The following is a 17021-nucleotide window of genomic DNA, read 5'->3' on the forward strand; positions in this document are numbered from 1 at the left end:
CAGTCAATCGTTGGTTTCTATTGAGAGCTTACTGGACGCAGAGCACTGTATGAAATGCGGCAGCCCGATTCCCTTAAGCTTGAGCTGCTTGGTGAGCAGGACCATTGAGGAGAGCAAGCGCTTGCCTTTATCAAAGTTGCCTTCGTCTCATTCCCCGAGGCTTGGTATCTTACTGTGGAAGAATAGAGATTCAGCTCTTAGAGAGTTTGTGAAAAGCTAGTGCTAGCTCTTAAGCGAGCCACGGAAAATAAAAAGCTAGATTGGGGGGAGTTTAATAAGTCCTATTTGAGCACTATATTAAGTGCTTGGGAGAGTGCAAAGACATGTCAAGGACTTAACTGCAAAAGCAGAGCTGCTTTTCATTTGATCCATCAAATAATTGGGTTTTCAAATGGAGAAAGGCATATTTCCAATTGATTTAGGATAAGTAAAAGCTGTGTTTGGAAAAAAAAATAGTGATCCAAAGCAGGTTCAGAAGCTAAAAGAGGGTTGGAAGTGGAAGTATGAGAGTAGTGGATCTAGCCCTGTGGCCTCATGTTGCTTACTCTAATAGAGTATGGGACTGTGTGAAAGGAGGTGCTGGTTTGTTTTTTTTTAATGGCATTTGTTAAGTGCTTACTCTGCAAAGCACTGTTCTAAGCGCAGGGGAAGTTACAAGGTGATCAGGTTGTCCCAACGGGGGGCTCACAGTCTTAATCCCCATTTTCCAGATGAGGTCACTGAGGCCCAGAGAAGTTAAGTGACTTGCCCAGAGTCACACAGCTGACAATTGGCGGAGCTGGGGTTTGAACCCATGACCTCTGACTCCAAAGCCCGGGCTCTTTCCATTGAGTCATGCTGCTTCTCTGGTTGCTGGTTATATAAGGACTTGCTCAGGAAGGGGATGGGGAGAAGTCTGATTGTACTTCACTGATCTGTGAGGTTGAACACTTCCTTACAGCCTCCTGCTTTTGGGAATAGCAAAAGAGTTAACTTTTCCTTCTTCTAAATTGGCCGTACCATCAGAAAAACCCAACCAGAAGCAAAGCCCACTGCTTCTCGGTCTTTAAAAACTGTAGAACCAAAATGAAAGAGGCTTGAATCGGATGATGTTATAAAACTCAAACAGATGGAACTTGTGAAAGCGGCAACAAGACAGGCTAAGCGGCTGATAAAATGTTCATTTTTCAGATCATCACCGCAAACCCTTGGAATACCATCGCTCTTCTCTGTGGGGCTTTCCTGGCTTTATTTAAAGCAGCCGAGTTTGCCAAACTGAGTGTGAAGTGGATGATCAAGATCCGAAAGAGATACCTAAAAAGGAGGGGACATGCATCAAATCATATAAGCTGAAAGAGGGCACCTGGAGATCATGATGTGGAAAGCACTGGATCAAACCACCACTTTTGATGGAAGTTACTACCACCCCAGCAGTAACAAAACCAATTAGCACCAATTTATGCATTCACCTGATGGAATATTTGCCAGGTCTGGAGAGTCCGCCTGGTCGACTGACACTCAGCTCCGCCTTGGGAGTGGCTGACTGCAGCCTAGTGAGCAGCCAACCTGGAGTCCTAAGTTATTTAAATGTTTAAGTTATTAACAGACTTTAGGCAGTTGGTCAAGCATAAATGGGGTGGGAGAAGAACTGACAAACTTCCTGAAGGCATGGGCCTTTGGTGGATAATTATATTACTTTTTAATCTAGAACCCAGATGGTAACAGGATTGGCAGTGGACCTAAGTTTTGGCTCCTATCTTAAATTCTTTTGTTCTTTTTTTACAGAAGGTTTTTAAAGAGGTCCTAGGTGGCTTTATTTTTTCCATCAAACAGTGAGTATACTAATGAATTGTAAAGGTGAACTGTGCTGTAAATGTGATATGCCCTGAAGGAAGTCCCTAAAAAAAAAGTCTTAATTTCATTTTCCTTATCTGACACCTACACTGGAGTTTTTTAAAATCCTTTTAACGAATGTGTTGTCAGGGAGTTTTACAGATGCTTCAAATTAGCGCTTGAATAATTTGGAAAAACTTTAATTTATCCATTTAGGTGAGTACATACCCTAAAGTGTTTTCAGTGTCACCATTTTGGTTCTTATGTCCCCTAGAGGTGTCTCCTACGCTGATGTGCGTCTACAATAAACGCTCTGATGTCAAATGGCTGGCTGGGTCTCTTGGGTCAGGGAGTGAGCTTTTCAGGATGAAAGGGTTTGCCAACCACAATGTGGGGGAAAGCAGTAAGAGACAGCAGAGAAGGCAACGTGACTTTTCCTAATTTGAAGCAGGCACCTGCATGAGAAAGCAGTCAACTCTTCTCTGTGGAACTAAGGTAACCCTGGCCCTTTACCAGTAGACTTTGAGTAACTAGAGCCCTAGGTGAGGAGGCGTTTGCTGTCTCTGTGCCATTAGGCCAAGGGAGAGAGCATGGCTCAGGGAGTCAAGAAAGCTGAATTCTAGTGTTGGTTCTGGCTGCCGTTGTGTGACGGCTGCACCTTGTGCCGCCCCCACCTCCCAACCCTTCCCCTTTATCATTGCTTGCCTATTGCACGATGGGCAGGGACAAGTGTACCAGCGGTGCTTCACAAGCCATATCATTATGACCGATTCTTCTAATTGCTTGGTCCTGACGTCTAGTGAGGGAGCCTCATCCGTTATTCCTGATAGGAGACACCAGAATCATTAAGTATTTGTCTTTCTGATAGTCAAACCCACAGGAGTTTAAGCAGATCAGCTCTAGAACACAAAAAAATAATTCTACAAGACTACTTCAGAATTCAAAGCATTCTACAACAGGATTTCTAAGGCCTAGGACGGTAAAGGAATGAGACGGCTCCAGCCTACTGAACAGGCAAGTGACTATTCCACTGCTACTGGGCACTGAATAGGTGCCAGCTCTTTCATTAGTTTTGCTTTTTGGTAGAGGGCTTTTATATTCCTTTTATACAGGCCTTTCTTTCCCTGTAGGCATTCACAGGATTGATACGGCCCAATTCCTGCTAGAAAAGTGAAAAATAGAGCAGGGCCATGTCTGCCTTTCAAAAACAAACCCAAATCCTGCTATTTCTTATTTGTGGAGCCAGTGTAAGCAGCAACAAAGATGATTTGCAGCTACACAACCTCCTCTAAGAGGAGCAAGTATAAACTTGCTTATACTTGATCAGTACAGGCTTAATAAATGACAACAACGTAGCAGCAGAGTAACAATAGGGCTACAACCAAGACGGGTGGGAGGATTTAAAGGAGCCTCTTGCCAGGCTACTTCAGTAGCCATGCTGAGTTCTCCAGTACTCACATTATGAACTAATCAGACTGTACTTTATAGCTCCATTTGGACTGAGAGGTTGGGGCCCTTTGTTGTAGAAAAAGAATACTATATGTTACCCTTTTTCAGAGATTTTTAAGAAATGCTCCTTTTCTAAACCCAGAAATAAATCCAGCTTTAGCAAAATGTTCTCTTGACAAAGCCTTCTCGGATAAGGGTGCAGCCAGGCAGAAGTTCATTACACAAACACTTGTGAAAGCTTACATTTTAGTACTGAAAATAACCTCGTTAGAGGTGTTTTTAAAACAAGTATCTTTAAAAGCTGACATTCACATCAGTGCTACTTAATACTTAGCAAAATCCGCCACAGAGAAGCAGTCAGAAATTCCATTCTGCGCATCAGAGTTCATAGCCTCTTAAGGATATTTGACAGAATAAACTGAGGCTTTAGAAAAATAAACACCTACTTTTAACTATGAAAAATAATCCCAGACTTTAAAACAATATCCTGAAACCCAGTAAAATCAGTTGTCTAGGTTAGAGAATAAAGCTATGCTGAAAAACCATGAGAACAGAAATTTTATAGGAAAGATGGCTTGTAAAATAAGTTCCTCACCTTGGGTCTGTTTTCCACAGCCTCTGCTCTGTCTGTCCTCCTCACTGTCTTATAACTACTCTCCTTTTAGCTGTCAGTAATCTAGTGTGGGTTCCTCAGGGTGGGACAGTCAGTCATTTGTGTTCCCCCTTTCAGGATGTCCTGGAAATGGCTTCTGCAGCTGCTCAAATGCTGTTGATGTGCCAAGAGTAGGCAGACCCAGCCCGTAAAGAGGAAGCAGATGAGGGCTACAGAGTCCCTTACGAAGGCAGATAGAGTGCTAGTCTGTAAACTGCCCAACCTGCATAAGATTTTTGAAACGCAGAGTCAAAAGAAATGTTACCAAGCCATTATTAACATAGAATTAACAGTCGATCGGCAACAACACTTCCCCCTACCCCACCGCTTTCCCGTTTTTCAAACCGAGACTCTGGGCCCCTTGATTTGCTCTTGTTAATGGTCTACTATTTGAGCGGCAAACCTTCCCGAGCAACGCGCTCAGGATACCATTTCCAAGACTTACTGGCAAAGATGGGGATGTAGAGCACCCAAATAAAAACATAGACTTTATTAAATGCTGCTCAATCCCCCCCGGGTGAAGGTCTTTCGTTACAAAACAGTTTTCCACACAACTGCAAATTAAGAGATTGGAATGGTACTCTGATAACAAAGATGGAAGAAATATTGGATCAAGTAAAAACATAAAAGACCTCTATAGTCAACTTTTTCAGTCTCCTATTTAGAAAGCATACTGCATTTCCATTAAATAAAGCCAGGCCACCGTTACCGCTCTGCATCACCGAACTAAGATACCCGGGTTTCCATCCCTGGGGGTGACAGAGGAAGGGAACGAGCTCGCAGACCCCTGTGACGGGAAAAAGGAGAAAGGCATGAGAGGTTAGGGCACAGTGCTTTGCACTATTTTCTAACAATGCCCTCGGCTCATCTGAATGTCACTGGAGGGAGTGGCGCAAGAAGGAAGAGGTTCTTCAATTGACTCCTTGCTCTGAGTCGACTGAAGAGATTTGGTTTATTTTCCTAGCTTTTACTTCTTTCCTAGTTTGTTTTTTAAAGGGAAATTTAAGTTTCTTAAAACTTGAAAATCTTCAAGAGCAGGTCATGTTATTGAGTGGAAGAAGAAGGGAAGGACTGTACCTTAGTTCTGAGGAAATGCAGCAGAGCTAGAAGGCTTTTCTAGAACTCAGCCAAAGTCTGCAGCCATGTGAAAAGCACATAACAAAAGGGAAAAATGTACATAGCAGAGTACTACATCTATGTGCAACACAATCAAAAAAAAAAAAGAATTCAAGTCATAATTCTCACCACTCCCATAATTATCTCACTCATATCATGGATGATAAAATTCATTCACTTCTTTGAAACTTCTGAACTGACACAATAAATCAATGATTAGACAAGGTTACAATATACTGTGGCCATGATGTAAAATTAGGCTATTTTTTTAGTCCAAGTCTTTTCATTTACAGTTGCCAGAGAAAATAATTGGCCTTTTAAATTCTACCATACTGATGAGGTTTCGGTTTTGCAATTTTTATATATTTCAAAAAAGTGTACAAAAGTGTGTCTATCAAGCAGAGGTCATCATCTTTTTATTTGGCACTTGTTGTGTTATGTGCATTGAGCACATTGTGAGCACTATTCTGCTTCTCAGCCAGTGCTTTTTTAAGCTTCAGATCTTCTAGTTTTTTCCACAATTCTTCGCGTTCCAGTTCCTTCTTTTTCTCTCTGTGGAAAGATCAAAATGATAGCTTAGCAGAAGCCTGCAGTTCAGTTTTGGGAGACACGTGATGTGGTCCAAGACTCTTGGACCAAATACAATTTATCCATAAGCCAAAGTTTCCTTCAGTAAAGTATCTGTTCCCTCAATCGCAGGGAAAAAAATTTTTCTTCCCCTCTCACGTACACACAAAGGAGTTAGTTTCCCCACAGGGCTGCTATTTTGCTTACCTCATATGATAGGAATTTACTGAGCTTGATTCTCCCATGTTTTAAGAGAAGTATAAATTCATATACATGGGAATCTCTGGGACAGATGTATAAAAAATTAGAACATGATGGTGCTACTGATGTGTTTGCATCTTTCCCCACTCTACTTCCACAGAACTGAATTTGCACACTCCTAAGTGGTTTCCCTCCCAAAAGAGTACCAAACATTTTGTACTATTTCTGCAAAGCAAAATAGCCAAAATGTGTCAATCATTTCACTCTCACCTACCCTGATTCAAGAATCTGAAAGCAAAGGAGTAAAAAGCAATCTTTTCCATAAAAGACAGAAAATTAGGGTCTCATCTCCTGTTCTTGCTTGAGGAAAAAAATAAAGCCTTCCATGGTAGGCGTTTGGAGGCACAAGCTGCTGTTTTGAAATGTCATTTTCGTGCTTTCAGAATCCCCAAATTTAGCCATTGTAAGTGAATACCATTCACAATGCTCTCTCCCTCCAGATCTCTTGATTAGAAAACCAAACTTTTTCCCTTCACAGTGAATCTATTACACTCAGCTGTTGATTTGCATAAATGAGCCAAAGACAAAAAACTGGGGGCCACCTGGGCAATTAGTCTGAGGCTTTACCGCTTGCCAGGGCATAAATTAACTAACCCAAACCTGCCTAAAATTGCTATCTGTCAATGATGAACTAAGATAGAAGGCTCCCAAGACGTGAGAACCAAAAGGCAACGGGGGAAAGTTTAGCATCATTTTCCCCGCTGGCTAGGCAAAGATGCTGGCTATTAAATTCTGGGCAAGTTAAGCCATCTTTTCTAAACAGCAGTACAAATGTTCTTATTGAAAGGAAAAAAGTAACAGTAACATTTCAAGAAAAGGCGGCAAACAGGTGAGTGAAAGCACTTAGAACCCTGTATTGTACAGAATCCTTCGTTTTATGTAGCTCAATCATGTATATCAGATTTTAATGACCTGAAAAGTCTCAGCAGTGAGTCATTTTGAGCCAACTCTCCTCAGGCTGATTTAAATTCCCATTCATTCTGATATGCTATAGGATCCATTGAGTTCAGTCCTCTTACAGGTGCTTTGGGAAGAATGTTAACTCTTTCAGAATTCTAAGGCAATGGTCCCCCAAAGGTCACGAATTAGGCACTCGGGGGGCTGGATGACATGTCAATAACAATCAAAATTGCCACTTTCAAACACAAACCTTGTAGAATCAAAATACCATCTTTGTTAATACCATCTATTTTTCAGGAACCGTACTGACAAATTAACTGCAGTAATCAACTGGGTGGGAACTGAATACTTAGCATGAAGTCAACATGAAGGTGCATGTAGAAAAGCACACATTTCATTTTCAGAAGTCCAAACATGAGCTCTAAAAAATGTGGATGAATGAATTCAGCAATAGGATTGTTTCTCAAAAACTGCTCTGTCTAATGGAGGAATACTTGGGCTTGGAATTCTGGAAACCCTTATTCTATTTTTTATTCTGTCACTGTCTGGGTCTCAGTTTCCCCATCTAAAATATAATCCTTGAGTTTTCCACCTTACAGGTAAGCATTCTAGCCATTAAAGTATTTTGTGTTCTTAGGAAAAAACCTTCTAACAAAGCTCCATAATATAAGATTTTCAGGGGAGAGGCATAAAAGATGAAATACCTATTTATATCTAGGTGGAAACTGTAGATTAGACTGTACTGCACTTAGACTGTGAGCTCCAAATGGGACAGGGACCGTGTCCAGCCTAGTTAACTTGCACTGAACCAGTGCTTGGCACTTAACAAATGCCATTAAAAAAAAAAATCATGAATCAATCTTGTTTAGAAAAGAATTAAACATCTCCCTTATGCAAGACTTGGGGCATATTTACTTTTTCTGCTCAATTTATATCTATGAAGAAGGATAGTTGGTGCAAGGATGTCTTAAATATGGCAATGTGGCAGTAAGCAATTTGATATGTACAATCACTTCACTTTTGTGGCATTTATTGAGTCTGCCTAAGAGAAAACTGGTTTTCATTATTCTGAAAATTTAACGTCACTATTTTTCCTTAATTGATTGGTTAGGTGAATCATCCAGATCCATACCTCTGTCTTTCCGCTTTATATGAGCTTGTAAGGTCATCAAAGAGCTTGCCGTTCATTTCCATTAGCGTTTTCAGTACATTATATACTAATGCTACGATGGTCCTGGAATGAAATGAAAGCAGGCTGTAAAAGGTATAAAGTTTGGAAAGGGGGTGGGGGTGGGGGGGGGGTGTTGGTCACATGGTTTTTAATCCATCAATATCCCCCCCAGCTGTCAATCATTCACAGTAACAATTTCAAATGGGAAGAATGGATATTTTTCTAAATGAAAGCTCAGCATTTAGTGTAAGGCTATCTAAAAGTCTAAATTTTCTCTGGGTAGCATGATCAATAATATCTAATTGAGCACCTATGACGAATAGAACACTGTACTAGAGACTGGTAGCGTGGGACACAAAGGAGAAGATGGAATGTGATCCTTGCTTCAAGGAGTTAATCTAATGGAGATGATGATGGTATTTGTTAAGCACTTACTATGTGCCAGGCACTGTACTAAGCGTTGGGGTGGACACAAGCAAATCAGGTTGGACACAGTCCCTTGACCCACGTGGGGCTCACAGTCTCAATCCCCATTTTACAGATGAAGTAATGGTGAAGGCAAGCGAATAGAATATTTAACATACAAAAACTGCAATGGATAATGTAATGGAAGGGGCATGGGCTTAGGAATCAGGAGACCCAGGTTTGAGTTCCAGCCCTTCCAATGACTCTACCGTGTGCCCTTGGAAAAGTCACTTAACCTCTGTGCCTCCATTTTCTCATCTATAAATTGGGGATAAGATTATGAGCACCACATGGGACAAGGGGCTGTTTGATCTCATACCCTTGTATCTACTCCAGGGGTTAGTACATAGAAAGCCCTTAAAAATACCATAATTAGGCTAGAAACCAATTATAAATGGAGCCTAAATAATAAGATTATTGCAGAAGAATGACATATCAGTGGGGTGACTGGAGGAGGGGGGATTAATCAAGAATTGCCTCATGGAAGAGGTTTCTCAGAAGGGCTGAGACGAATGGGGGAGAAACATGGGTTGTTGAAGCTGTGGGTAAAAGGAAGGGTTCTATTTATTCTTAATGCACTTCCAAGCTTACAGAATCAGTTTCTGCTAGTACCAACTTACGGCCAAATTTAAGCTACCATTTGTAACTTTCTGCCTTTAAATCTTAACATACCCTTTCAATGACCTCATTATTTAACTATAAAAATTTAAATTTTAAATGCAGTACGGTTTTCAGAATAAAAGTAAATACATACGGATTCCAGTGTTCTTTGGAGATTTTGTACAAGCTGCCAAACATAATTGGCAAGATTTTGTCAATATTCTCCTCAATCAGGCTAAGTATATACTCATTATTCCAGAAATACAATGCCCTTTCTGCAACCTGGAATAGATGTTTAGAATGTCAGCCCACATGCCAAAAAAAAAATATGTGCCAGTGTAAAAACTGAATGGCTCAATGAAAATATGCCACCAACCTGAAAATGAGAACTTGATACACACTTGGATATCTGTTTGAAGAGAGGTTCTTCAATTTTTTTGAACTGGGTTGGTTCTATAACATCTAAGATTTCTTCGATTTCTCCTAAAAACATCACCTGTGTGTGGGGGGGAAAAGCATTTTGCTAAATTAAAAAGAAAAGAATAAGGACCCCAAGACCCAAAATGACGGAAGATATACCGTGACACAGAAAAGCTATCCGTGCATAATTGAGGAGGAAACTTTGGAGTTCAGTAGATAAATTGTACAGTATATCTGAGCTGAAAAGGCATGTAAAATATAGCATACACCAGAGCTGCCCAGCTGCAGCGCTTGTTCCCACACATGCTTCATCATCTATTAGTTCCCTGAGGTGATGGGCTGTGGAATATACCCATCTCCAACCTCGAACCCTGCCCTCACCCATCTCACTGCCTTCACTTCATCACCAGCTCCAACCCAAAAGCCTGCTCGCCATTCCAGATGGCAATTACATGTTAATAACACCCCTGTGATGGACTGTGGAACGCAATATTTCCAGCAGCAGAGGTGAACGGTTTTGAAAACGCTGAACTTTCTTTTAGTTCTGATGAAATACGGTGCATCAACACCACCTTACCTCTTTCTGACTGCAAGTTTTGGGCCAAAATTTGAGCAATCCTCTGATCACCTGTGTTAGAAAAACATGTAACACCCGAGTTAAGCCAAAAAAGAGTTTTTAAATTGGCATTGTGTTAAATTGTTAACAGCAATAATTACTCAACAAATTTTCAACAGTGGGATTTAGTGGCAGCTTACTTTTAGTGACAGACAACAATAACCCTGTTACCTACTACATTAACTGAACTGTTTGTCTACTGTAAACATCCTCCTGATTTTTTTTTCATTTTTGAAAGGCAGTGTTCAGAATCCAAATAGTTCAATGCACTGCTTTATGGATGATGACTCTCCTGAAGATCCTCATGATACTCAACTGAGGATGAGTAATAATCAAATCTTTATTGCTTTTGATTTTTTTTTGGACTCGACAGATTCATTATTAAGGTGTAATAAATCAGACCTCATACTTTATAGGCAGCTTGTAATGCTTTCCAAGGGATTTAATTTCAGGAGACTATATAAAATGAAACCAGTCAAGATATGGACTGTGTTGCTCTGCACACAGTAAGCGCTCAGTAAATATGACTGAATGAATATGGATCTCTGGTACAGAGGTGACAGAAAGGGTACTACTGTCCATTAGATTTTACAAATATTTCTACTTAAAATGAGGCTTCCTACACTAGCAGAAGGAAGCCGCGTGGCTCAGTGGAAAGAGCACGAGCTTTGGAGAGGTGATGGGTTCAAATCCCAGCTCGGCCAATTGTCAGCTGTGTGACTTTGGGCAAGTCATTTAACATCTCTGGGCCGCAGTTCCATCATCTGTAAAATGGGGATTAGGACTGAGCCCCCTGTGGGACAACCTGATCACCTTGTAACCTCCCCAGCGCTCAGAACAGTGCTTTGCACATAGTAAGCGCTTAGTAAATGTCATTATTATTATTATTATAGCAGGATAGTTTTCTAACTGGCATTAATTTTGAAATGGCAAATTAACAGCAGCTGCACTCTTAAAACAGACTTTGCAATTCAAAGAAAAAATATCAACATTGCTAACAAGATTCAATACCCTCTATAGCTCACAACCTGAACTGCTTGTCCACCTATATTTGTCCACCTTCTGCCCCATTTTACTTTTATTCTCCCTATATTTTGTGGAAACACAGACTACTTAGCATTTTTTAAGAAAAATGGTATTACTTTTCCAAATATAAATACGCAAACTCTGTAGCTGTAACAACGTGGGCTGGTGTTTGTGGCAATGCCAGCAAAATAAATTTGAATTATAAAAAGATGCTGGGGCAAATGTGAATATATGAAATGCCAGAATATGACACTGTTCAGACTTTTCAGGAATTGCACAATGGCAGCTATTTTTCAAATTAAGTTTAATTTTTTTCTGCAATAATTGGTTTAATGCCTACATTATGGCCCAAAGTGGGCCACAATTCAGTGACCTGAATGTAAGAAATCTGGAAAAACTCAATTGGGTTGAACAGAAGGTCATCTCCTTTGAAAAAAACAAAAGGTTCAAGAGAGGCACTTGATTTGTTAGTGTTAAATTTCTGAACCACTCTTTGCACAATAAGACGAGCATCAAAGGAGTTACTTGGAGGGAAAATCAGAACCAGATTTCCAAAATCTGGAAATGAAACCAGTAATAGAAAGGAAATTCAAGAGAGTTAGAAAGTACTGTGGGAGTCAGCACATGAACTGAATAAATCAGCATAGTAATGGTTCACTTGTACATAGTTAAACTGTATCTAAATAAGTTATTTGTATGAGTCGGAGACTACTCGACTGTGTAAGACAATTTGTTAATAAAACAACATGGGAAGCAGCATGGCCTAGTGGATAAAGCACAGGCTTGGGAATCAGATGACCTGGGTTCTAATCCCTGTTCTGCCACTTGTCTGCTGTGTGACCTTGGGCAAGTCACAACTTCTCTGTACCTCAGTTTCCTGAAAATTCAGAAATGGAGATAGATTCAAAAGAGTGACACAATGTCAGTCTTTAGGCTTTGTTTAACCCTACCCACCCCCAGATCCTGGCAAGATTTACCCAAACCTAGGAGAAGCCACCACCTCACTGGCTCCCAGTCCTCTTCCCCATACTGACAAAAGGATGTGTTTGTACTTCCCAAGCGCTTAGTACAGTGCTCTGCACACAGTAAGCGCTCAATAAATACAATTGATGATGATGATGATGTGTGATCAGTTCACTGTCCTGCCATTTTCCAGGGCCTTCAACTGATGTTTCAAGGGACAGTATTCTGAAAAGGACAGTTTGTCAACCTCTCATTCCAATGGACTAAATAACTGGAGACCAACTGAAACAATTGTTTTTGAAGCTTGGGAAATAAATTCAAAATCCTTCTGGCCCATAATACTATAGAGTAAAACAAAGTCAAATCAGCTTCTTAGTGTTTGCAAAAGCATCAGTTTCCTATGAAAAAGTGGTCACTTACAAGGCTTGTATATTATGAAATTTCTATGGATCAGGATTGTTAGATTTATACAAAATAGCACAACTCAAATATTTCCCGAGCCTTACAAAATTTGCATATACATATATAGACTGTGTGGTCTCAAGTGTATCTGTCAGTCTCTTTATTCTCTTTATATTCTGACCTGTGGTTTAAAAATAAATAGTGCCTTCAGGGGCCTCCAGAGGGAATTTTGAATCTGGAAGTTAGGAGATTCCAAAAACAGGGTAATGGGGAAAATGATCTTTTTTTTTTCCCTTACATGGGCAAAGTTCAACCCCAAGTGAAATTACAACAGCAAACACAAGTATTTTTTAAGTACCCAAGGGATAGCCCTAAAAGGTACACTACGTAAAGGAAACGATAACTTTGGTAATTCAGGAACTTTATTAGTCTTCACGGACTGCTTTATTCAAGAACATTTGGCTTTATAATAAATACTAAGCAAGCTCTTCTATGAAGGTCAAGTAGTTTTATTATTAACTTTTATCCATCTCTGCTTAGCTCTCTACCTTCTCATTATAGTGCACTGTCACGAGCACAAACATTTTAAAACCCACTGTGCTCATCTAACGGAGACCACCCAGTTCTTACATATCCTAATTTTTTTTTTTGGCAAGAATGAGCAGTGGAATTCTTTGTTTAAATATTTTGAATGGCAAGACAAGCCATCCCCCCACTCCCAAGATTAGATTTGACATCAGGCTCAAAGAAACATTTCTTCACCTAAAAAAGACACTTGATATTTTGGGCCCCAGCAAATATGAACTGGATGAACTGTAGAGATTGGTTCCCAAATAGGACCAGAAACCCATTCAACCCCAAGCCAGAGTGAGGAGTGCTGGCAGAGAGGTGACTTGACTTCACTGTGTGTGCTCTCTCTCTCTGTCAGTCAATCAATGGCATTTATTGAGTGCTTACAGTGTGCAAAGCACTGGACTAGGTGCTTGGGACAGTACAGAGTTAGTAGACATGGATCCCTGCCCATAACGAGCTTACAGTCCAGAGGGAGAGAGACACAAATTACAGATAAGGGAAATGAATATGTACAAAAGTGCTGTTGAGATGATGCAGCAAGTGCTTAAAGGGTACAGATCAAACTGTGTATGAGCAATTGGGGGAAATGGGAGTTTAGTTTGGGAAGGCCTTTTAGAGGTGGGAGTTTAGTAAGGCTTCAAAGGGGGAGAGAGTGGTGGCCTGTTGGACATGATGGGGGAGAGGGTTTCAAGCCATAGGGAGCTTCAGGCAAGGGGTCAGCAGTGAGACAAATGAGACTGGGGTACAATGAGGTGGCCAGCATCAGCAAGATGTGTGTCTCCTACTACAGGGAAGGTTATCTGGTAAGCACTTAGTACAGTGCTCTGCACACAGTAAGTGCTCAATAAATATGATTGAATGAATATGACAGGTGTGGGTATGTGGGTACATGTACAAGTGGCATGCTTGGGGATAGGTGTGTGTGTATCTGTTTGTCTCTTCTTCTCCTTCCTTTGCCTGAATCTTGGGCCTCTGCTACTGCCATCTACTAACAATGTATCTGTAAGACACATTGTTCTAATAATTAAGTTCATTCATTCAATTGCATTTATTGAGCGCCTACTGTGTGCAGAGCACTGTACTAAGAGCTTGAGCACTGTCACTTTTCCCCATCTATAAAGTAATTCACTTGGTTGCTAATCAATTTACAAGAAATGTAGTAGTATTTTGCAAAGTGCAGTCCATGTACAAATCCATAACCACATAAATGGTCTACCCATAGAACTGAATTAAAATGCCTGGCTGAAATGAATTACATCTGCTTGCCAACTCTACAGTGATGAATGAGAAGAATCAATGACATGCTATGTTACAATACGGAACAGAAACAAAAATAAGTTTAACACTTACTGGTTCTGTTAATGTTGTGTCTTTTTCCAGGAACTGTACAACACAATAGGCCAACTAAAAGAAAAATGACAATTTCATGAACATTATTGGGTGAAACTACATGTTACTAGTGATAGTTTGTAAAATTACTCATGTTACATTTCTCTTTCAGGTTATTTTGTCAAACCACTAAAGGTCATATCCTCTGGACTATAAGCTCGTTATGGGCAGGGAATATGTCTGTTACATTGTTGTGTTACTCTCTCCCAAGCACTTAGTAAAGTGCCCTGCACACAGTAATTGCTCAATAAAAACAACGGATTGATCTTAAAAAATATTACTTTGCCAACCACATATGTGAAAGTTTGCAGTTTTCCTGGATGTGTTAATCTCTTTAACAATATTTCGTACTAAATATTTCTAAAATTCAACTCCACTGCCCCAAAACTCTTCCTAACAATTCGACAATTAAAAAGGACATAGCAAAGACAATATTTTGGCATTAGTGTTCTGTAACACATCGGTACACAGTATTTATATATTGTTTATCTATTTTCACATCTGAAATTAAATACAATTTTAAAATATTCCAATTTTAAAAGGGTAAATTAACCAACGGGAGTGAAGAGGCTTAATTTTCTTAAAAACGGTACTCAATATAGGCAATCGGTAAAATTACCTGATTCAACTGAATATTGTTAATATTTCTCAATTATTCTTTTACAAAAAATTCTGTCCAAAAAGCACATATTCAAATTACATTTTTCATTAACCTACCTGAGCATGAAACAAAGCTAATCCTTTAGCCGTGTGCATAGGAATCAGAACCTTCATTAAGAATTGCTTGTGTTCTGCTTTCAAGGGGAGCGCAAAACCATTGATGATACTGGGAAAAAAAAATTGGAAAGTACATTTTCCAAATTTTCTTAAATAGGAAGTCAAAAGAAAAACTCTTAGTACAGTGCTCTGCACACAGTAAGCGCTCAACAAATACAACTGATGATGAAAAGGATTATCCAGCGTGAACCCTGCTTTATATTCACAGGCCAATCTACATACTCAAAGTGGCAAAGTACACCCCTGTAATGTTTAAAGAACACCATTATAATGTCTTGCCTTCAGGTTTCTATCACAATAGCACTATTGCGTTTTAATACTGATATCCCCTGTAGACCCATTCACTTCAAGATAACACTTCAAGGTTTGCCTTGGCTTAAAGATCCCTTTTCCTCAGCCTCTCAATCTTTGAAGTATTCTGACTGACTTGAATAGAGTGATTAAAAGCCTGTTTTAATTTAGCATTAGACAAGAAGCAGCATGGCCTAAGAGGAAAGCACAGAAGGCTGGAAGTCAGGAAACTAATCCCGGCTCTGCCAAATGGCCTGCTGTATGCCTCTGGGGAAATTACTTAACTGTCCGGTGCCTCTGTTTCCTCATCTGTAAAGTGGAGATAAGAAGCTGAGGATAAGATACTTTCTTTTCTTACCTCTTAAGCATTCAAAACCCAAATGGGACAAACAATGTGTCTGATCTGATTAGCTTGTATCTACCTCACCACAGTGTTTGGTCCATGGTATCCCTTGATAAATACCATAATTATTAGGATGGCAATGGAGGATTTCTTTAATATTCAATAATGGCAGCCTCTTAGTCTGATAGCACAGGGTGCCTTTGAAAATTTTGCATACCAAATGGACATAGTAAAAACATCTGATTCAAAAGTCTTCTATTACTGGTATATATTTACATTTCCCTGTAATGCATTTTTTGTGATCAATTTTTTCAGATCTTGGAATGCCCTCAACATTTTTTCCTCTGGGAAATTTACACTTCATTTTATGCTCTTTTGCTTAAAGCACTATTTTCAGGGAACTAATTAAGAGCTGTAACTGAAGTACAGCTGTATATCATTGCCAAAAGTCTGCCTTCTCAAAACCTGTGAATTCTATGTACTGTTATTTTTAATCAGTCAATATTTTAATTGCTGGTTTGTTTAAAAGTCTCTCAACTGGTTGAGAAAGAAGTGGCCGGTTTTCCTCTTTGCAGCAAGACGAAAAGAAATAATGCCGTTTTTCCTCTATAATCAGTCTCCTGTTCTTATTTTATGCAAAATACTTTGGACAACATATTTACAAGTGAAAATTCTTAAGCACAGTATATGGGAGAGAAAATGCTCTCCCAAATTTAACCTTCATTCTTTAGGTTATTCCATGTCACATACTACTGTGGAATAGATATGAAAACTGATATTGGGTAATTATGAAAATTGTTAGATAAGACACATGGTCTTTCAATGTCTGCAATAGAGAATTAAATCCCATCAATCTTCACCAAGATTCTTTGTAGTTCATTTCTTTCCCTCCTCAAAATTTTGTGTTTCAATGGAAGTTTGACAGTTCAGAGGGTAGGAAACCAGGAAATAAGCCTGCTCCAAAACAGATCTTCCACCTGACAATATTTTAAGCCGCTGGACTTCTACTAAGCTATAATACAATTTCAAATGAATAACTATTTCTTTTTTTTTATATAAAATGAACTACCCCCTCCCATATCATGATTATCATATACAAAATATTTGTGAATGGTGCTTCTTGGCAACACAATGTGCAAATAAAAGAAAACCTACCTTCCTAATATCTCAAGGAGTTCAGCAACACCATTAAAATGTTCTGTTTCATATATAAACCTGCAAATTAAGA

General features: G+C 39.5%; 2 protein-coding genes across 3 annotated transcripts in view; one reads left to right on the forward strand and one right to left on the reverse strand.

Moving 5' to 3' along the window:
- PACC1 (proton activated chloride channel 1) overlaps positions 1-2136 on the forward strand; it is a 60960-nt gene extending 58824 nt beyond the window's left edge. For both annotated transcript variants that reach the window (XM_038760973.1, XM_038760972.1), the window contains one exon: positions 1171-2136. In XM_038760973.1, the coding sequence (XP_038616901.1) occupies positions 1171-1332 (162 nt within the window). In that variant the 3' untranslated portion in view covers positions 1333-2136. The remainder of the gene's footprint in view (positions 1-1170) is intronic.
- Positions 2137-4388: 2252 nt separating this feature from the next.
- Positions 4389-17021, reverse strand: part of PPP2R5A (protein phosphatase 2 regulatory subunit B'alpha) — a 60349-nt gene continuing 47716 nt past the window's right edge. Inside the window, exons 6-13 of the mRNA XM_038760971.1 lie at positions 16949-17008; positions 15100-15208; positions 14344-14397; positions 9991-10041; positions 9370-9489; positions 9148-9275; positions 7890-7991; positions 4389-5581 (exon numbers count right to left, since the gene is read on the reverse strand). Coding sequence (XP_038616899.1) covers positions 5446-5581; positions 7890-7991; positions 9148-9275; positions 9370-9489; positions 9991-10041; positions 14344-14397; positions 15100-15208; positions 16949-17008 — 760 coding nt within the window. The 3' untranslated portion in view covers positions 4389-5445. The remainder of the gene's footprint in view (positions 5582-7889; positions 7992-9147; positions 9276-9369; positions 9490-9990; positions 10042-14343; positions 14398-15099; positions 15209-16948; positions 17009-17021) is intronic.

This window comes from Tachyglossus aculeatus, chromosome 19 (genome assembly GCF_015852505.1).
Source record: "Tachyglossus aculeatus isolate mTacAcu1 chromosome 19, mTacAcu1.pri, whole genome shotgun sequence".
In the NCBI taxonomy this organism is placed as follows: Eukaryota; Metazoa; Chordata; class Mammalia; order Monotremata; family Tachyglossidae; genus Tachyglossus; species Tachyglossus aculeatus.